This window comes from Chlorocebus sabaeus, chromosome 16 (assembly GCF_047675955.1).
Source record: "Chlorocebus sabaeus isolate Y175 chromosome 16, mChlSab1.0.hap1, whole genome shotgun sequence".
Classification (NCBI taxonomy): Eukaryota; Metazoa; Chordata; class Mammalia; order Primates; family Cercopithecidae; genus Chlorocebus; species Chlorocebus sabaeus.
In genome coordinates, this window is record NC_132919.1 from 21,690,040 (window position 1) to 21,712,239 (window position 22,200).

Consider the following 22,200-nt stretch of genomic DNA (forward strand, 5'->3'; position numbering starts at 1 on the left):
ATGCATCTAGAAACAACATTTTTTCAGCCTGACTTTTCACCTGTGTGGAACTGATTTTACCTTCTATCCCTCAGTAATCCTCTACCAATCTGTATAGCTCCAGGCCAAGGATATATGAGTAAAGTATATATTCCTGATCCTTTGTCCCTGGCTCTCTCAGGCAATTAATGCAGCTCTCTTTCTTCACTATTTAAGTCTTTCTCCAACCTCCTTAGGTAGAGCAAGCTAGGAACACAGAAGTGAGGAACATGGATTCATAGCTGCTACTCTCAAATTCAACTGACTGTCTTCACACACCCATATCTTTTCTCTAGCAATTACTACTTAATTATATTCCCTTGATTTCTGGAGCTCATTAATGATAAGGTTCATCAGTGAATCAGTAATTTTAAAGAAAAAACTGCTGCCATAACCAGAATTCAGGAAATGTGGTTTTGTGAAAGAAATCTAATGTGACCCCTGCCAACATGAAAATATATTTACAAAACGCTTTTGACAAAAGCTAATTTGAAAACAATGATTTTCCCTTCTATTACTTATACCTTTTGTTCTAAGAGTGCCCCCCGGCGGGAGACCCTCTGTTCAAGCTCCCGAAGCTCTCGATCATGTTGTGCCTCAGCTTGCATCTTGATTTTGCTCTGATATGCATTCAGCAGCTCCAGTTCCTGCTGCAGCTGCATCTTCAAAACCTGGCATTCTGCTTCCTGTGCTTCATCCAAATGCAGCTGAGAGAGAGAGAGAAAAAAAAAAAGAAACAGATATATCCTACTGTTAGCTATCAATGCATGACCTATGGATTCTGTCTTTTATCTTGGAGTAAACATCTCTGAAAAAGAAAGGCAGAATAACTAACAATAGTATTATGAAGATAAAGCTATCATAAGCTATTTGGAGGATGCCTGAATAACCACATTTTTCTTAAGAAAAACCTAGAATCCCTTTAGATCTCTGAATCTCTTCCTCTGTAGTGGAAATAACTATAGAACAAAGACCAGCAAACCATAGTCTACAAGCAAAGTATGGGCAGGTGCCTGTTTTTTGTCTTTTACAGCCCATGAGCTAAGAATGATGTTTCATTTTGAAAGGGTTACATCTTAAGCGGTCATGTAAGTACCCACATAATAGCCTTAGTTTTGCCTCCTGTCTAAAAAGTCTTATCTGGCCACCCCCCCGCCTTTTTTTTTTTTTTTTTTTAGACAGAGTCTCATTTAATTGCCCAGTCTGGAGTGCTACGGCGCAATCTTGACTCACTGCAACCTCTGCCCCCGGGTTCAGGTGATTCTCCCACCTCAGCCTCCTGAGTCGCTGGGATTACGGGTGCCCACCACCGCACCTGGCTAATTTTTGTATTTTTAGTAGAGACGGGGTTTCACCATGTTGGGCAGGCTGCTCTCGAATTCTTGACCTCAGGTGATTCATCCGCCTAGGCCTCCTGAAGTGCTGGGATTACAGGCGTGAACCGCTGCACCCAGCCTTATCTGGCCCTTTAAAAAAAAGTTTACAAAGCTCTTATATGGAAAATATTTTGCACCTATAATCCCAGCTACTCGGGAGGCCAAGGAAGGAGAATCGCTTGAACCCGGGAGGCAGAGGTTGCAGTGAGCTGAGATCACACTACTGCAATCCAGCCTGGGCAACAGGGTGAAATTCCATCTCAAAAAAAAAAAAAAAAAAAAAATTGTATTTGTACTCAAACACAACCATTTTTATTCCCATTATAATAATACCTTTTGCTCACTGCTTCCCAAAGCTGCTATGCCAATCTCAATAAGGTGTTGGGATCTGTGCTGGCAGGGAGCCTATTTAGAACCTCATGTCTAAATGTATCAATGAAAATTGATGCATCATGACATACCTCACGCATCATGACATTTTCAAGCAATGTTGAGAATAGGAAGAAAATGAACCATCACCACATTTCCCAAGTTGCAGGAGAGCTATCATTTTCAACCAGTACTTTAATTGCTGTGATTTCATTCAAGTAGTGGAAGAAAAGGGGCACTAAATTTGTTTTGCCCAAAAAAAGCAAACTCACGGCTTGTGTGGAGAGCATTTCGTTAATGCTGTGATCATATTGCTCAGCCAAGATAGCTAATTTCCGGGTCTGTTCCTCCTTGAGCCGTTTCAGAACAGCTTTGTGCTCACTCTTTGGTGTAGCCTCCAGCAGGTGATTTCTTAATGCTTTGTACTGTCTGGTTTGGATTTTGCAGGTATCCTGAAACTGCTTTTTTATTTGGAGTTCTTTAGACTGGGGGAAAAAAAAAAAGATTTATGTAAGTTGTAACACAAGGTATTTGGTATATGGTATGCTTACATACACAAAAATAAAGACTATTAGGAAAAAATGAGAGGAAAACCAAACAGGTCAGATCATAAAGTTGCAGATACTTTTTGCACTTGGCTATTTGGCCAAACCGCTGACTGAAATTTATGCAGTTTTATGACAAAAAACTTCATTTAAAACATTAGGGCATAAAGAACACCATTTATGATAGGACTTGTAACAGTATCTGTTGTTTCACTAATAAAGTTAGTGACCTGAGTAGATACTAAAATTAGCTTTGATTATTATGCATATTCATGACAGAAAATTACATTTTTTCTTTTTCTTTTTTTTGAGATGGAGTCTCACTCTGTCACCCAGGCTGGAATGCGGTGGTACAATCACGGCTCACTGTAGCCTCAACCTGCTATGCTCAAGCAATCCTTCCACCTCAGCCTCCTGAGTAGCCGGGACCACAGGTGTGTGCCACACCCACGTTTGGCTTTTTTTTTTGAGTCTTGCTCTGTCGCCCAGGCTGGAGTCCAATGGCGCAATCTTGGCTCACTGCAACCACTGCCTCCCGAGTTCAAGCGATTCTTCTGTTTCAGCCTCCCGAGTAGCTGGGATCACAGGCATGTGCCGCCACGCCCAGCTAATTTTTGTATTTTTAGTAGAGACAGGGTTTCACCATGTTGGCCTGGCTGGTCTCGAACTCTTGACTTCAAGTGATCTGCCTGCCTTGGCTTCCTAAATGCTGGAATTACAGGCGTGAACCACCACACTTGGCCAATTTTTGTATTTTTTGTAGAGACAAGGTTTCACCATGTTGCCTAGGCTGGTCTCAAATTCCTGGGCTCAAGCAACCCACCTGCCTTGGCCTCCTAAAGTGCTGGGATTACTGGCATGAGCCACCATACCCAGCTCCTGGCTAATTTTTTTTTTTTTTTTTTTTTGGTAGGAATGAAGTTTCCCTACGTTGCACAGGCTGGTTCCAAACTCCTGGCCTCAAGCGATCCTCCCACCTCAGCCTCTAAAAGTACAGTAATTATAGGCATGAGCCACTGTGTGTGGCTTAGAAAATCAAATTTTTTCTTATGAATTAAGCATAATACAATTATGGTGGCTCACACCTGTAATCCCAATACTTTTGGAAGGCCAAGGCAGGATTGTTTGTAGGCCAGGAGTTTCAGACTAGCCTAAGCAACACAGTGAGACCCCATTTCTACAAAGCAATATTAAAAATTAGCCAGGCATGGTGATGCGCACCTGTAGTCCTAGCTACTAGGGAGGCTGAGGCAGAAGGATCACTTGAGCCCAGGAGTTCAAGGCTGCAGTGAACCGTGACTGCATCATTGGACTCTAGGCTGAACAAGAGTGAGACACTGGTTTCTAAAAAACAAAAAAAAGAAAGGAAAAAAAGATATAAAAACACTTTATTGGTGAGACAATATCTTATCAGATCTAGAGACAGAAAATAAAGCACATTTATTCTGTTTGTTTTAGAAACACTTTGCTGCAATTTCATTTTGTTCTTTTCTGTTCTTTTTTTTTTTTTTTTAGATGGAGTCTCATTCCGTTGCTCAGGCTGTAGTGCAGTGGTGCGATCTCAGCTCACTGCAGACTCCATTTCCTGGGTTCAATTGATTTTCCTCCCTCAGCCTCCCGAGCAGCGGGAATTACAGGCTTGTGCCACCACGCCCGGCCAATTTTTGTATTTTTAGTAGAGACCAGGTTTCACTATGTCAGCCAGGCTTGTCTTGAACTCCTGACCTCAGGCAATCCGCCCAACTTGGCCTCCCAAAGTGCTGGGATTACAGGCATGAGCCACTGTGCCTTGCCCCCAATTTCTTTTAATGACACTCTCAACTCCAACTATACAGTTTATGTACCAAATGTGAGGCTAACTTGGAAATCTCTATTCGGAATTATTAATATTGTTATTACAATGGTCTTTTCCTTAAGATAATAAACTAGGTAGAGATATACTTAGCAATGGTTTACTCTTTAACACAAGCAAAAACTTAAACGTCAGTCAACTAATCTTGGCCAGGCGTGGTGGCTCACGCTTGTAATCCCAGCACTTTGGGAGGCTGAGATGGCCAGATCATTTGAGGTCAGGAGTTTGAGACCAGCCTGGCCAACATGGTGAAACCCTGTCTCTACTAAAAATACAAAAATTAGTTCGGCGTGGTGGCACATGCCTGTAATCCCAACTATTCAAGAGGCTGAGGTATGAGAATTGCTTGAACCCGGGAGGTGGAGGCTACAGAGAGCTAAGATTGCACCACTGCACTCCAGCCTGGGCAACAGAGAGAGACTGTTTCAAACACACACACAAAAAAAACCATAACAAAACTAATCTTTCAAAGGTTAAACAAAACTCATGTGCTAACGGAGGAGACAACCCTCTTCTTGGGGTAACAGACATGAACTACAGTATATAAACATTTCTAAGATGCAAATATTTAAGTTTAGAGACAGAAGATCTTTGGTTTTAGTGTTTGGTTAATCAGCAGGTTGGGTATTCTATGAACTCAGGTTTTTAAAAGTTTTAGTAAGATGAGATCTGTTTCTGCAAAGTGTACCAGTTGATCCTACAAGTGACAACACATTGATTTACTGCACTGAGGCAGAACCTATAGTTGAAATTTTTTTTTTACCTTAATATAAATACCGCCAGGTATTGATTGGCTGATTCATCATGCAACAAATGGATATGTTACCAAATTTACACACTTATCTAAGAAGTACTCCCCTCAATACTACAACATTAAATATACCTTTCTGTATTTTTCACCATCTGAGGCACTAGATCCTAGTAATATGTCTTTATTTTGCGAGGGGTCAAGAAATGTCTAGCTAGTAAGAGAAACTCTTAGTTTAGCTAAGAGTTTTAGTAGAGACACTTAGTAGCACTGCTTTTATTTTTGAGACAGAGTCTCAACTCTGTCCTCCAGGCTCTGGAGTACAGTGGCACGATCATGGCTCACTGCATCCCTGACCTCCCAGGTTCAAGCAATCCTCCTACCTCAGCCTCCCAAGTAGCTGGGATTACAGGTGTGAGCCATCACCACGTTTGGCTTTTTAATCTTTTTCTTTTCTTTTTTTGAGACAGGGTCTCACTCTGTCGCCCAGGTTGGAGTGCAGTGACATGATCATGGCTCACCACAGCCTCAGCCTCCTGGGGTTCAAGTGATCCTCTTGCCTTTCGGTCTTCTGAGTGGCTGGGACCACCACAGGCATGTCATCATGCTCAGTCTCTTTTTTTTTTTTTTTTTTTCCTGACACAGAGTCTTGCTCTGTCACCAGGATGGAGTGCAGTGGCATGACCTCAGCTCACTGCAACCTCTGACTACCTGGTTCAAGTGATTTTCCTGCCTCAGCCTCCTGTGTAGCTGGGACTACAGGCGCACACCACCACGCCCAGCTAAATTTTTTATTTTTAGTAGAGATGGGGTTTTGCCCGTTAGCCAGATGGTCTTGATCTCCTGACCTCGTGATCTGCCCGCCTCAGCCTCCCAAAGTGCTGGGATTACAGGCATAAGCCACTGTGCCTGGCTTTATTTTTAGAGATGAGATCTCCCTATGCTCCCCCAGGCTGGTAATTTTTTCTAGAGACAGGGTCTCACTATGTTGCTCAGGCTGAGCAGCACCATTTTAAAATATCATTCTTAGGCCGGGTGTGGTGGATCACACCTGTAATCCCAAGAGTCTGGGAGGCTGAGGCGGGTGGATCACTTGAGGTCAGGCATTCAAGACCAGCCTGGTCAACATGGCGAAATCCCTTCTCTACTAAATATACAAAAATCAGCCGGGTGTGGTGGGTCATGCCTGTAATCACAGCTACTCGGGAGGCTGAGGCAGGAGAATCACTTGAAGTTGGCAGGCAGAGGTTGCAGTGAGCCAAGACTGCGCCACTGCCCTCCAGCCTGGGTGACAGAGTGAAAACAAACAAAAACCACCATTCATGGTTAACGAAGTTGTTCCAAGTGCTTCTAGACAGAAATGGAACAATGAAATTTAGATAGTATCTTCTGCCTCAGTAAAATAGCATCCATTCTTTTAAAAGGTTTTATTTTTATTTATTTATTTATTTGTTGAGATGGAGTTTTGCCCTTGTTGCCCAGGCTGGAGTGCAATGGCGGAATCTCGGCTCACCATAACCTCCACCATCCTCCGCCTTCCAGGTTCAAGTGATTCTCCTGCCTCAGCCTCCCGAGTAGCTGGGACAGCAAGCATGTGCCACCACGCCCGGCTATTTTTGTATTTTTAGTAGAGATGGGGTTTTTCCATGTTGGTCAAACTGGTGTCAAACTCCCGACCTCAGCCTCCCAAAGTACTGGGATTACAGGCATGAGTCACCGCACCTGGACATTATTTTTATTTTTTGAGATGGAGTCTCGCTCTGTCGCCAGGCTAGAGTGCAGTGGCACGATCTTGGGGCTCACTGACCCTCCACCTACCAGGTTCAAGCGAATCTCCTGCCTCAACCTCTCAAGTAGCTGAGACTACAGGCACGCGCCACCGTGCCCGGCTAATTTTTGTATTTTTAGTACAGACGAGGTTTCACCATGTTGGTCAGGATGGTCTCTTGACCTAGTGATCCCCTGCCTCAGCCTTCCAAAGTGCTGGGATTACAGGTGTGAGTGACTGCGCCTAGCCAAAACTTTTTATTTTTAAAGCATTGTGCTGGGCTGGGCGTGGTAATCCTAGCAGTTTGGAAAGCTGAGGCGGGTGGATCACCTGAGGTCGGAAGTTTGAGACCAGCAGGGCCAACGTGGTGAAACCCATCTCTACTAAAAACATGAGGGTGTGGTGGCAGGTGCCTGTAATCCCAGCTACTTGGGAGGCTGAAGCATGAGAATCACTTCATCCCGGGAGGTGGAGGTTGCAGTGAGCCAAGATCACGCCACTACACTCCGGCCTAGGCGACAAGAGTGAAACTCCATCTCAAAAAAACCCAAAAAAACAAAAACAAAAACAAAAAAAACATTGTGCCAGGAATACTGTAATCATTCCACATCCCTGCCTAATGAGAAAAAATAACTCCTTGAAAAATTTTTCTTTAACAAGAGTAAAATTAATGCTTATACTAAGAATAAACTATATCCCTCAATGTGTGACTCAAATGAAAGCGAGATGAATGCAAGTTTCAGTTATTTCTACTCATTTAGTGCTGACAAAGCATCATCTGGATGAAAGCTGAAGAAACAGCAGAGTAGGCAGCAGATTTTCACCCGACCCTTTCCACAGAAAACAGCACCCCACCCCCAGAGATCCTAATCAACATAAATAAAATGTTCCAACTGCAATCTCCTCTCCTCCATCAAACACAGTTGATGCTATATTCTAAATTCTGCCTCCACTACTTAAGGAGAAAACTGGAAAAGGCAACGATTACTTAAGTAAATAGAAATGTGATGATTTGGGGTTAAAATGCTCCAGTTGACTAAGTAAATAGATACACATAAACATGAGGAAAAGGGTGATTTTTCTTCCCTAACAGGAAACCTTGAACTCACTTGTAATCAGAAAGGCATTTTATTTAAAGTCTGACTATGATTAATGAAGCTTTATTTTCTCCTCACTTTTAATATACTACCTGCGAGAATCAGATTACTGTTTATAAGCTTTAAAACGGAAAAGTTCTAATGACAGGAAATAGAAAGAAATGGTTAAATGTCAAACAACTATCCATTACCCAAGCCCCAGGGAAATGCAGTCAGTCATATCAGATTTACAGTACGACTTTCAGTTTGGTTTATTCCTCGGTGCTGTTGGCTTTAAAATCACAATTGACTTTGCTGACATGTTAGTTTCATGGGAGATTGTCTTTCTGTAGCTAAATGATTATGTATCTCCTTACTGCAAAAACAAAATAAATCTAAAATATCATTACAATTCCAGTTTTTCTAAGCATTAACTAAGGAAGGTTATGTTAGTAGTCAACATAACCACTCTGTAAATAAAACTTACCTATTTTGAAGACATAGCAAGGTGAAATTTTACTCATATTCACATGAAAACAATAAAGCATCTTAACATCGTTTCTATATTTTGTTCAGGACAGCTTGTTTGAATGGAGTTGGGTGGGCATTGGGAATACCATTGAGTGTGTTGTAGTTTCTAGATTTTCACACAGACTACCTCTGTGAATGAATTTCACTGTACTCCAGCACAGTTACTCAGAGTAAATCCAAGAACCATTTTATAGTTTAAATATCAAATAGCTTATAAAAATGGCTGGGCAGGAGTACAGGGGAAGCTTTAAATAGGAAATACTGTGGAAACTGGACCTTACTGAATATAAACAAGTTTAAAATGTACAGATATGTATAGGGCAACTAAGGTGCTTATCATCGATGACAGACTATATAGTGGGTGGTTTTGTATATTAAGATTCACATGGGCCGGCCGTGGTGGCTCACGCCTGTAATCCCAGCACTTTGGGAGGCTGAGGCCGGCGGATCACGAGGTCAGGAGATTGAGACCATCCTGGCTAACATGGTGAAACCCCGTCTCTACTAAAAATACAAAAAATTAGCTGGGCATGGTGGCAGGTGCCTGCAGTCCCAGCTACACGGAGGCTAAGGCAGGACAAAGCAGTGAACCCGGGAGGCGGAGCTTGTAGTGAGCCGAGATCGCCCCACTGCACTCCAGCCTGGGTGACAGAGTAAGACTGTGTCTCAAAAACAAACAAAAATTTCAGAATTGGTAACTGTAGTTGACTTTGACTGAGAGAGATGGATCAGGTGGCTGGAGGAACAAGCATAAAGAAGAAAACTTTTTTCTTGTTATTATTTTTCTAACTAGTGGCTATGCAGCTTAAAACTTTTTATTTTATAATGCACTTTCATGTTTTTAAATTTTGTACAAGTCATATTTACAGCAAATTATGGTTCTAAAATTTTACTTGGAACAACAGAGATAAGCCAAATGGTTAGCTTGTTGACATGCAGAATATAATATTGACCTTGGACATTTGGGTAAATTTTTCTGAGACAGGGTCTTGCTCTGTCACCCAGGGTGGAGTGCTGTGGTGTGTTCTCGGCTTATTGCACCCTCTGCCTCCTGGGTTCAAGGGATTCTCCTGCCTCAGCCCCCCAAGTAGCTGAGACTATAGGCATGTGCCACCACACCCAACTAATTTTTGTATTTTTAGTAGAGACAGGGTTTTGCCATGTTGTCCAGGCTGTTCTTGAACTCCTGACCTCAGGTGATCCACCTGCCTTAGCCTCCTGAATTGTTGGGATTACAGGCGTGAGCCACTGTGCTCTGCCCTTGGGTAAGTTTAAAACAAGAATCTTGATTCTTATCTACTGGCACTTCCCATGGTTAAAAGTTTTGGCCACTTTTTTGTACTTTGATGAGAAATACATAAGCAAAAGACTGTAGCAACAGGCATTCAACATTAAAATCAACCAAAAATGCTAAAAATGAAAAGAAGCTTAGTCAATTTCTTTATGACTAAACATTCGTCTTAAGACTTTTCCTGCTTATATGGATACCTTTTCATTCTCTTCCCTGTTGTCAAAAAGCTTAGGCTAACCATACCTTCAAACTCTTAGGCTGTTGTCGAACTTCCATGACATGCTTTCGTCTTAGTTCTCGTTCTCTTCGCTTATTATATTCCAGCTGGTTAGTGAGCTCAGTTTGATGCTGCAATCTGATCAACTCACAGCGCATCTTCTGAATTGTGTTGAGGTGGCGGAACTCCAGTTCTTGCATGGATTCATGCTGCCGGAGTAGCATGGCATGTTCTAAGTCCTTCTGCGTCTGTCTTTTGTTTAACTCCTAATCCATAACACAAAAGACAAAGGTATAATTTACTGCTGTATAATGCCAGAAAAAAATCCTAAAAAACAGAATAACCAGTAAACAGATGTAATTAACCCTGTTATTCAATTATAATTGCATAGTAAATATTAGGGTTGTGACTTTTACCTCTTTAAATGGGCAATTAGTAGCACAAATTTCCTTATCATATTCATTTACTATTTATTCATATTATTTTATTGCCATTAGCTTAAGACATTATTACATCTATATCAAGAGGTTTAACATTTTTCTTTTGTTTACTTCCTAATTTTATATTTGAATTGGGCTCCTAAGTTATCCTTTCAGTTTCTTCAGAGTATTCTATTCAATTATTTTACATGCAGTCTACTCTGGTGAGTGTGGTGATTAAGAACATGGACACAGCTGGGCGTAGTGGCTCACGCCTGTAATCCCGGCACTTTCGGAGGCAGAGGCAGGTGGATCACAAGGTCAGGAGATTGACATCATCCTGGCTAACATGGTGAAAACTGTCTCTACTAAAAATACAAAAAATTAGCCGGGCATGGTGGCAGACACCTGTAGTCCCAGCTACTTGGGAGGCTGAGGCAGGAGAATGGCGTGAACCCGGGAGGCGGAGCTTGCAGTGAGCCGAGATCGCGCCACTGCACTCCAGCCTGGACGACAGAGCAAGACTCTGTCTCAATTAAAAAAAAAAAAAAAATTAACCGGGCATGGTGGTGCATGTCTGTAGTCCCAGGTACCTGGGAGTCTGAGGCAGGAGAATGGCTTGAATCCAGGAAGCAAAGGTTGCAGTGAGCCGAGATCATGCCACTGCACTCCAGCCTGGGCGACGGAGTCTCGGGGAAAAAAAAACATTGTAGAGACAGGGTCTTGCTATGTTGCCCAGGGTTGTCTCAAACTCCTGGTCTCAAGTGATCCTCCCACCTCAGCCTCCCAAAGTGTTGGAATTACAGGTGTGAGCCACTGCACCCAGCCAGTACATAGAAATTTTTAAAGTTTCATTGTAACCTAGTGCTTTGTGATGCCATAATTCTTTCAATCATTCCTCTGTGTTTGGACATTTAAGCTGCTTCTATGTTTCACTGTTTTGTTTTGTTTTGTTTTGTTTTTTAATCAGAGTCTCACTCTGTCACCCAGGCTGGAGTGCAGTGGTGCGATTTCAGCTCACTGCAACCTCTGCCTCCCAGGTTCAAGCAATTCTCGTGCCTCAGCCTCCTGAGTAGCTGGGATTACAGGCGTGCACCATCACACCCAGCTCATTTAAAAAATATTTTTAGTAGAGACAGTTTTACCACGTTGACCAGGCTGTCCTTGAACTCTTGACCTCAAGTATTATAGGTGAGAGCCATTGCTCCAGCCCGTTTCACTTTTATAAACAAAGTTTCAATAAGTATCTATGTATACTGTATCATAGAATCATGTTGTTATTTCTGTAGGACAGAGTTCTAGAAGTGGATTTGATGGATAAATGCTACCTACGTATTATATTTTAAAAGCTACTGTTAAATCATGCTCCAAAGGGGCAATATCAATTTATAGTCTTACTAATAGTGTCTGTTAACACACACCATTACTAGGATTGAATGTATCAATCTTTTACATTTTTCTTACATAATGGATGCAACTGTTTTAATTTGAATTTATTAGTAAACTCGCACAATTATGCTATATTACAAGCATAACATATTACAAGCATGAAATATATTATTTCAACCCACTCTGAGAAATTTATCTATACTCACAGGTATCTTAATAATGAAAATAATTCTTTTCTTTTTTTGAGATGGAGACTTGCTCTGTGGCCCAGACTGGAGTATAGCAGCACGATCTCAGCTCACTGCAACCTCCATCTCCCAGGTTCAATTGATTCTCATGCCTCAGCCTCCCAAGTAGCTGGGATTACAGGTGTCTGCCACCACGTCCGGCTCATTTTTTTGTATCTCTACTAAAAGTAGAGATGGGGTTTCACTATGTTGGCCATGCTGGTCTCAAACTCCTGACCTCAAGTGATTCACCTGCCTCGGCCTCCCAAAGTGCTAGGATCACAGCCATGAGCCACCACATCCAGCCAAGAATAATTGTTTTCATTGGCAGAAGAGTTTCTACAACATTTACCCAATTAATAATCACATGATGATAAAAATGTATTTAAGGGCAACACACACTTCATGGAACCCATTTCAGGTCAGAGGCAAAAACTGCCCAATGAATCTCCTCATATGTAAAACTCAAGGCTGACCATGGTGGCTCATGCCTGTAATCCCAGCATTTTGGGAGGCCGAGGCAGGCGGATCACTTGAGGTTGGGAATTGGAGACTAGCCAGGCCAACACGGCAAAACCCCGTTTCTACTAAAAATAAAAAAATCAACCCGGTGTGGTGATGCATGCCTGTAGTCCCAGCTACTTGGGAGGCTGAGGCAGGCGAATTGCTTGAACCTGGGAGGCAGAGGTTGCAGTGAGCCGAGATCGCCACTGCACTCCAGCCTGGGCGAAAGAGCGAGACTCTGTTTCAAAATAAATAAATAAATAAAAGTAAAAATAAAAAATCAACATTTTTCATTTGTGGATTGGTTAAGATTTATTGAATGCCTACTATGAATCAGAAACTGGAGAATAAAAAAACTGCATCAATTCTGTGATTTCATACAACTTCCATTGTAGTGAGGGAGTCAGGAACAACCTCCCTACCCTGCAGAAACACATGGTTTTGTGAACATACACATATTCACGTGAAAAAGAAAAGTGCAAAGAAGAACATATTTAGTTAGTTGTCTGTCTGTTTGAGACAGGGTCTTGCTCTGTAGCTCAGGCTGGAGTGCAGTGGCATGATCATGGCTCACTGCAGCCTCAACCTCCTGGGCTCAGGCATATTCATGCCTCAGCCAGGTAGCTGGGACTACAGGTGCACACCACATCCAGCTAATTTTTTTTAATAAACATATTTTTTGTAGAGACAGGCATTTGTCAGGTTGCCCTGTCTGGTCTCAAACTCCTAGAACCAAGTGATCTGCCTGCCTTGGCCTCCCAAAGTGTTGGGATTACAGTTACCATACCTGGCTGCAAAGAATAATATTTAAATAAAGCAGAAGAATGTGGTGGTTAAGTCCAGGCATGGTAGCTCATGCTTGTAATCCTAGCACTTTGGGAGGCTGAGACAGGCAGATTGCATGAGGCCAGGAGTTTGAGAACAGCCTGGCCAACATGGCGAAAGTTCATCTTTACTAAAAATACAAAACTTAGTTGGGTTTGGTGGTGCACACCTGTAATCCTAGCTACCCTGGGAGGCTGAGGCACGAAAATCGCTCGCACCCAGGAGGTGAAGATTGCACTGAGCCAAGATGGCGCCACTGCACTCCATACTAGGCGACATGGAGAGACTCTTTCTTGGGGGAAAAAAAAAATTGGTGGTTAAGAGATTTTAAGGAAATGACACCTGAGTAAAGATATACAGGGAGCAAACACTCCATGTGAATATCTGAGGAAGAATGATTCAGACAGAGGCAAGTAAAAGTGCAAAGTCCCTGAGACTAGAATGAAATTGGAGTATTTTCAGGAAAGATGCTTTTGATAAAGGATTTAAAATTTCTCATCACTCAAACTTACCTCCCTGACAAGGTCCTGCTCTAAGTTATGACGACCAAGTAACATTCTTCTCTTGAAGCGACGGCATTCCAGCTCTAGGTATTGTCTTTGACGTCGAAGAAGGTTAGCTTCTTCTTCTGCTTGGAAATGCTGTATATTCTCCTTCTGCTTTGAAAGCCACTCCTGTTTTTCTTTTTTGGGGGTACTCTGGTTTTCATTTAGCTCCTGGCAACATAAAAAACAACTCAGGTAAAAATACATAAAAATAGGGCCAGGCACAGTGGCTCATGCCTGTAATCCCAGCTCTCTGGGAGGCCAAGGTGAGCGGATCACCTGAAGTCAGGAGTTCGAGACCAGCCTGGCCAACATGGTGAAACTGTCTCTACTAAAATACAAAATTAGGCTGGGCGTGGTGGCTCCCGCCTGTAATCCCAGCACTTTGAGAGGCCTAGGCAGGCGGATCACGAGATCAGGAGATCGAGACCATCCTAGCTAACATGGTGAAATCCCATCTCTACTAAAAATACAAAAAATTAGCCAGGTGTGATGGCGGGCACCTGTAGTCCCAGCTACTCGGGAAGCCGAGACAGGAGAATGGCATGAACCTGGGAGGAGGAGCTTGCCTGACCAACATGGAGAAACCCTTCCTCTACCAAAAATACAAAATTAGCCAGGCATGGTGGCACATGCCCGTAATGCCAGCTACTCGGGAGGGTGAGGCGGAGAATCACTCGAGCCCAGGAGGTGGAGGTTGCAGTGAGCTGAGATAGCGCCACTGCACTCCAGCCTGGGCAAAAAGAGCGAAACCCAGTCTCAAAAAAAAAAAAAACTTAGCCAGGCATGGTGGCAGATGCCTGCAGTCTCATCTACTTGGGAGGCTGAGGCAGGAGAGTCGCCTGAACCCAGGAAGCAGAGGTTGCAGTGAGCCGAGATTGCGCCACTGCACTCCAGCCCGGGTGACAGAGTGAAACTCCGTCTCAAAAAAACAAAACCACCACCACAACAAAAACCCCATTAAAATTACCTAAATGAATGTTATCATTTTGCATCAGTAAATTTTAAATAAAAGTTATTGGCTGGGTGCGGTGGCTCACGCCTGTAATCCCAGCACTTTAGGAGGCTGAGGTGGGCAGATCACCTGAGGTCAGGAGTTCAAGACCAGCCTAACCAACATGGAGAAACCCCATCTCTACTAAAAATACAAAATTAGCCAGGCATGGTGATGCAGGCTTGCAATCCCAGCTACTCGGGAAGCTGAGAGGGAAAATCACTTGAACCCAGGAGGCAGAGGTTGCAGTGCAGTGAGCCGAGATCGCGCCATTGCACTCCAGCCTGGGCAACAAGAGCAAAATTCCGTCTCAATAAATAAATAAATAAATAAATAAATAAATAAATAAATAAAAGTTTTTAAGTGTGTTTCTTCTCTAATACTCAGGCAGGGCAATGACCAATGACCTCTAGAAGGCAAGTGGTATTTACATCTTTTTTTTTTTTTGAGACAGGGTCTTGCTCTGTCACCCAGGCTGGAGTGCAGTGGTGCGATCTCAGCTCACTGCAACCTCCGCCTCCCAGGTTCAAGCGATTCTCCTACCTCAGCCTCCCAAGTAGCTGGGGTTACAGGCATCTGCCAGCATGCCCAGCTAATTTTTTGTATTTTTAGTAGAGACGGAATTTCACCATGTTAGCCAGGATGGTCTCGATCTCCTGACCCAGTGATCCGCCCACCTCGGCCTCCCAAACTATTGGGATTACAGACGTGAGCCACTGTGCCCGGCCTTTAGATCTTTGTTGAGTTACCCACTCAATCGGAAAGGAAAGAGAGATATGTACACCAGAAAATGTGTACCTTTTGTCTCTGCACAGCTACATTTCTGATGGTTCCTAACTTCGAAGTACACAATGATTGGTTAATAAAGTAAAACATATCCTTTTTTAAAACCTTCCCAAGAAGAAACAGAAGATAGTGCTTTTAGGTAAAAATTGCAAGTGAACTAGGGCAAAAATACAGTTAAATATTCTTGCTTCTTGGTTTTTGACATCCTTGATGCTAAGTTTTTGGCAAAATTATGGAAGGATTCGATATAAGAAAACTGGAAATTAAATGGAAAATAAACAAAACCATGGGAGAATAGAGACCTACTTTATGAATGGTATTTAATTTTCAGCATTAATAACCACTGAACAAATCAAAATTAATGATTTTCCACATTGTTTTAAATTTCACTGGAAAACAAAACAACTGCATTTTGTTGGAGATTTATTTATAGTTGGAAACTCTATTTACTATTGTTTCAAACTCAAAGTTCCAGTATAGAGTTTGGCTTTTGAATTATAGTCATGGGAATATACTGCAAATTATACCATTTAGAGTTGGAAAAATCTTGTCAATGAAGCTCACTTGGCAGGGTATAGAGCAAGTCTTTGTGCCACCAATATGTATACAACAAGACATACATATCTGATTATAAGGTAAATTCCTACACACACACAAATCATTAATATCAAATTGATTATACTTATTTTATCAAAATCAATCGATGTATCATAGTATGCTAATTAATTATATGAACTAAAAATTTCAATCATCCTGTAAGACAGGAGTGTAAATTAAAAGACATATCATTTTCCGTTCCTGGTGCCTATCTTGAATAATGATCCTCTTTAAGAAGTTGTCAGGCTAGGCACAGTTGTAATCTCAGCACTTTGGGAGGCTGAGGCGGGCAGATCATGAGGTCAGGAGATCGAGACCATTCTGGCTAACATCGTGAAACCCTGTCTCTACTAAAAATACAAAAAATTAGCCAAGCTTGGTGGCAGGCACATGTAGTCCCAGCTACTCGGGAGGCTGAGGCAGGAGAATGGCATGAGTTTAAGACCAGCCTGGCCAAGATGGTGAAATCCTCATCTCTACTAAAAATACAAAAATCAGCCGGGCGTGGTGACAGGCGCCTGTAATGTCAGCTACTCAGGAGACTGAGGCAGGAGAATCACTTGAACCCAAAGCGGCAAAGGTTGCAGTGAGCCGAGATTATGCCACTGCACCCTAGCCTGGACAACAGAGTGAGACTCTGTCTCAAAAAAAAAAAAAAAAAAAAAAAAAAAAAAAGGCAGCACAAGAGCAAGGAGTGGTGGCTCCCACTAGTAATCCTAGCACTTTGGGAGGCTGAGGTGGGTAGACTGCCTGAGGTCAGGAGTTTGAGACCAGCCTGGCTAACATGGTGAAACCCCGTCTCTACTAAAAAAATATATAAAAAGTATCTGGGCATGGTGGCACACACCTGTAATCCCAGCTACTCGGGGGGCTAAGGCAGGAGAATCATTTCAACCTCGGGGGAGGGGAGGTTGCAGTGAGCCAAGATCACACCACTGCACTCCAGCCTGTACGACAGAGTGAGACTTGCATTTCGGGGAAAAAAAAAAAAAATCGGAGGGAGGGGGCAGCACAAGAAAGGGCAAACAAATATGAAACCCTGTAGCCACAAAGAAATAATCAGCATATTCTACCTAAAAAAAAACTAATAAGCAAATATCCCCCTTATTCTGTTTACTTTCAAAGTAAAACAATGGGAAACCAAAAACATTAGAAGAAAAGGTTTCACATAACAAAATGTGATCAGGTACACTGACTTATGCCTATAATCCCAGCACTTTGGGAAGCCAAGGTGGGCAGACTGCTTGAGCCCAGGAGTTTGAGACCAGACTAGGCAACATGGCAAGACCCTGTCTCTACAAAAAATAAATTTAAAAATTAGCCAGGAGTGGTGGTGCGTGCTTGTGTTCACAGCTACTGGGGAGGCTAAGGCAGGATTGCTTGAGCATGGGAGGTCGAAGCTGCAGTGAGCTATGATTGTGCCACTGCACTCCAGCCTGTGGAACAGAGTAAGACTGTCTCAAAAAATACATACAAAAAATAAGAACATAAGGCTGGACGCAATGGCTCACACCTGTAATGCCAGCACTTTGGGAGGCCGGGGTGGGCGGATCACGAGGTCAGGAGATCAATACCATCCTGGCTAACATGGTGAAACCCCGTCTCTACTAAAAAAAAATACCAAATGTTAGCCGGGCATGGTGGCAGGCACTTATAGTCCCAGCTACTCAGGAGGTTGAGGCAGGAGAATGGCGTGAACCTGGGAGGCGGAGCTTGCAGTGAGCTGGTATCACACCATTGCACTCCAGCCTGGGTGACAGAGCAAGACTCTGTCTTAAAAATAAATAAATAAATAAATAAATAAATATACAAACATAAAAAAAGTATATTTTCAGGAAATGATTCATTTTAGATCCTCAACTAAATAACTCAGTTAAGGGTAACTGATTATAATTAAAGTCATCATTTAAACTAATATCCATTTAGTGACCACAAACAACAAAAGATAATTTTATCCTAATGCCAGTGAGGATATCCAATGGTCACCATTGGATATAAGTTGGATATGAGTTGGTCACCATTGGATATAATTAATAAGCAGAAAATTTATTGAAAAGTTTTATGACATAAGTACCTCTTTAAGCTGCTCTTTTCGAAGTTTATACTCTCTTTTCTGGGACTCTAGAAAACTATTCAGTTCTTTCTTCTGTTGGGCCTGAATATGTTGCTGAAATTTTTTCTCTTCATTGGACATCACTTTAGCCTATATGAAGTTTGAAAAATGAATCAAATTAGTTAAGTAGATAGATTTAAAGTAGCAGTTTAATATACATCACTAAGAATATCTTTTATTTTCTAAGAACAAGAAATCGGTAGAAACATTACCAAAATAAAAGACTGAACCAAATTATAAACACGTGCTACTTGGCATCCTTACCATTTGAACTTCATAGAATCAGTAAGATGAAACTCATCTTTGAAACGTCAAACACGTTGTCAACTTTTTATTTCATTTAACAGAAGTATATCCTCCTTCCAACCCTCAATCCCTTAGTAAAACGAAACAAATGCTATACTTTATTTCTGAATCTATATCCAATACACGTTCACTGTAGAACATTTACAAAATACAGAAAAACAAGAAAAATCTTATGTTTTGGTGCATATCTTTTGTAATTTTTTCTTTTTTAAAAATTACTACTTTTGAGATGGAGTCTCATTGTTACCCAGGCTGCAGTGCAGCGGCACAAGCTTGGCTCACTGCAACCTCCGCGTCCCGGGTTAAAGTGATTCTCCTGTGTCAGCCTACCGAGTGGCTGCAATGACAGGTGTGTGACACCTGTATTTTTAGTATTTTTAGTAGAGACAGGGTTTCGCCATGTTGGCCAAGCTGATCTTGAACTCCTGACCTCAGGTGATCCACCCACCTCAGCCTCCCAAAGTGCTGGGATTACAGATGTGAGCCACTGAGCCCGGCCTCTAATTTTTTCTATAAACGTACATGTCTCAAATATACACACACACACATATATATGTGTATGTATATAATTAAGTAGGCATTGTCGCTCATGCCTGTAATCCCAACACTTTGAGAAGCTGAGGTGGGAGTATCACCTGAGCCCAGGAGTTCAAGACCAGTGGGTAACATGGCGAGTGCCCATCTCAAAAAATGTATTACAGGGTCTCACTCTCTCACCCAGGTTTGAGTGCGGTGGTACAATCATGGCTCACTGCAGCCTCCTTTTGAGCTCAAGTGATCCTCCCACCTCAGCCTCCCGAGTAGCTGGAACTACAGGTGTATGTCACCATGCTCAGTTCATTTTTTTATTTTTTATTTTTGTGGAAACAGAGTCTTCCTATGTTGCCCAGGCTGGTCTTGAACTTCTGGGCTCAAGTAATCTTCTCACCTTGGCCTCCCAAAGTGGTGGGATTACAGGTGTGAACCACTGCACCCATCCTGGTTATATACTTTTAAAACAAATTTGTTATCACATTGCACATCTGCTTCAGCAATTGTTTTCCTAAATATGTTAGTATCCCCTTTTCCCAAGCTATTAAAAATAATATCTGTCAGGTGTGGTGGCTCACACCTATAATCCCAGCACTTTGGGAGGTTGAGAAGGGAAGGTCAACTGAGGTCAGGGATTTGAGACCAGCCTGATCAACATGGTGAAACCCCTTCTCTACTAAAATAAAAATAATACAAAAATTAGCCAGGCATGGTAGATGCACCTGTAGTCTCAGCTACTTGGGAGGCTGAGGCAGGAGAATTGCTTGAACTTGGAGAGCAGAGGTTGCAGTGAGCTGAGATCACACCACTACACTCCAGCCTGGGCAACAGAGAGAGATTGTCTCAAAAAATAATAATAATAAAATAAAAAATAAAAATATTCAATGCCCAGAGGATTTTAAATATGTATACATTGTTTTATCAAATTATTTCAAAATCAAATATTTATTTATATCATAAATTATTTTGTCAAAGTCCCTACTACTATGAGAATGGTTCTTTTTTTGTGAAAAGGGAGAAGAGGGTAGCTATGATAAATAATGCCTCACTGCAAACTACCTGGACATATTTTAATGATATGTGTGAATTTACTGAGAATTCTACATTCTACTTGACAAACATGACTATCGAATAAAAGTAAAACAATGGAAACCAAAAACATTAGAAGAAAAGGTTTCACATAACAAAAATCCTAAAAACTAAACTTTTATCATGTAAAATAATGACAATTATTTGTCAATAATCAAATGAATTTGATTCTGAATCAAATTCATGAATCTGAATCTTTCATAACTTATAACCTACAACATTGTATTTATTACAGTAATCTTCAATCATTCTGATATTAAAATGCTGCCAGAAATTCAAGGGTAGTTTCCAAAAAATACAAAAAAGAGAATAAAAATGACTTTTTGAGACCTAAATCACCTAATGACAGGAGATTTAGCAAACTCCTCAGATAACCAGAAAATTAAAAGCTTAAAATAACTGAGTAACTTACCGATTATGACACTATAAAACTCTCAAGAATCAGGAAATGGTCCCATGTCTTATTAGTTCCCAGGCCTAGTACTTGATATTAAAATACATCAATTTTTCATATTCAAAATTTTGCTGGCTATTACATAAACTATAAAGTGGACTACCCCAATGAATAGTTTTAAGACTGATTTGTTTTAAATGATGCACACACAAAATTAGTGAGAGATAAGACACACAGATATCACCTTTTTTTGTAATATCAATGTACAGAAACCTTTATATAAGTTACATAAATGTTTCTCCTTTTCCCCAATTTGCTTGGTTCCTGGGAACAGATACTCTAACATCAAACTGCCATGTTGGTTAATTCTGAGACATTCAAAACCTAAAACAAGCAAATTAACAATACTGAATAAGCCACCTCTTTCTCCATAGCAGCCTGGTGTTTCTTGATAAGTTTCTCCATTTCTGCAGCAAAATTGTTACGCTGAGTTTCAAGATCTTTGTCTAATCTGAGGCGATGTTCGTCCATCTCAGCCTTTAGCTTATTTTCCAGAGTCATCAGTTGCTTTTGATGTTGTCGCCTCATTCGCTTATAGCCAGACATTTGTTCTCTAAGCTCAGAATCCTGCTCATGTTCTTGCATTTGCCTTGTAACCTAGACATACAAATAATGGAAGGAAAAGAAGAAAATAAAACATTCTTCTTCGAAAAGCCTTTTAAACCATTCTATATTAACTAAGTAGGGAATTAGTATAAAATATCCCAATGTTAGCAGATTCCAAGAAAATTTCCAACAAGTCTTTTAAAGAAATAGACTGGTTCTAAAATTTATATGGGGATATAAAAGAATCTAGAATAGCCAAAACAATCTTGAGGAACAAAAATATTTGGAGGACATGCAGCCCTACAGTACGCAAGACAATGCAGTACTGGCTTTAAGATAGGCTAAGTAGATCAAGGAAAGAGAATAAAAACTAGAAAGAGATCCACATATGTTCAATTGATTTTTCTACCAAGAAAGTCAACTTAATTCAGAGGATACTGTTTTTAGCAAATCCTGCTGAAACAACTGGTTCTTTACATAGAAAAAAACAAATAAACCTTGACTCCCTATATCACTTATGTCATATATAAAAATTAATTTGAGAAGGATCATTTGACCTGAATGTAAAACCCAGAATCACAAAGCAGAAACACAAAATATCTTTATAACCCTGGAGTAAGCAAACACTTCTTGGGCAGAACACAAAAAACACTGACCACAAAGCAAAAAAAAAAAAAAGAAAAACTTCAATTTAAAAATCAAGATAGGCCAGGCGTGGTGGCTCACGCCTGTAATCCCAGCACTTTGGAAGGCGGAGGCAGGCGGATCACAAGGTCAGGAGATCGAGACCATCCTGGCTAACTCGGTGAAACCCCGTCTCTACTAAAAATACAAAAAAAATTAGCTGGGCACGGTGGCGGGCACCTGTGGTCCCAGCTACTCCGGAGGCTGAGGCAGGAGAATGGTGTGGGCCTGGGAGGTGGAGCTTGCATTGAGCTGAGATCACACCACCGCACTACAGCCTAGGCAACGGAGCGAAACTCCGTCTCAAAAAAAACAAAAACAAACAAAAAAAAACAAGATAAAATACTCATGACATAAAATCAATCACCTTAAAATGAACAATTCAGTATGTTTAGTATAT

General features: G+C 41.4%; 1 protein-coding gene across 1 annotated transcript in view; it reads right to left on the bottom strand.

The window, feature by feature from the left end:
• Positions 1 to 373: 373 nt before the first annotated feature.
• The window catches only part of LOC103247132 (serine/threonine-protein kinase TAO1-like), a 33,023-nt gene continuing 11,196 nt past the window's right edge, over positions 374 to 22,200 (bottom strand). Inside the window, 6 exon segments of the mRNA XM_073004770.1 lie at positions 374 to 725; positions 2,036 to 2,248; positions 9,818 to 10,057; positions 13,668 to 13,871; positions 18,152 to 18,280; positions 20,931 to 21,167. Coding sequence (XP_072860871.1) covers positions 537 to 725; positions 2,036 to 2,248; positions 9,818 to 10,057; positions 13,668 to 13,871; positions 18,152 to 18,280; positions 20,931 to 21,167 — 1,212 coding nt within the window. The 3' untranslated portion in view covers positions 374 to 536.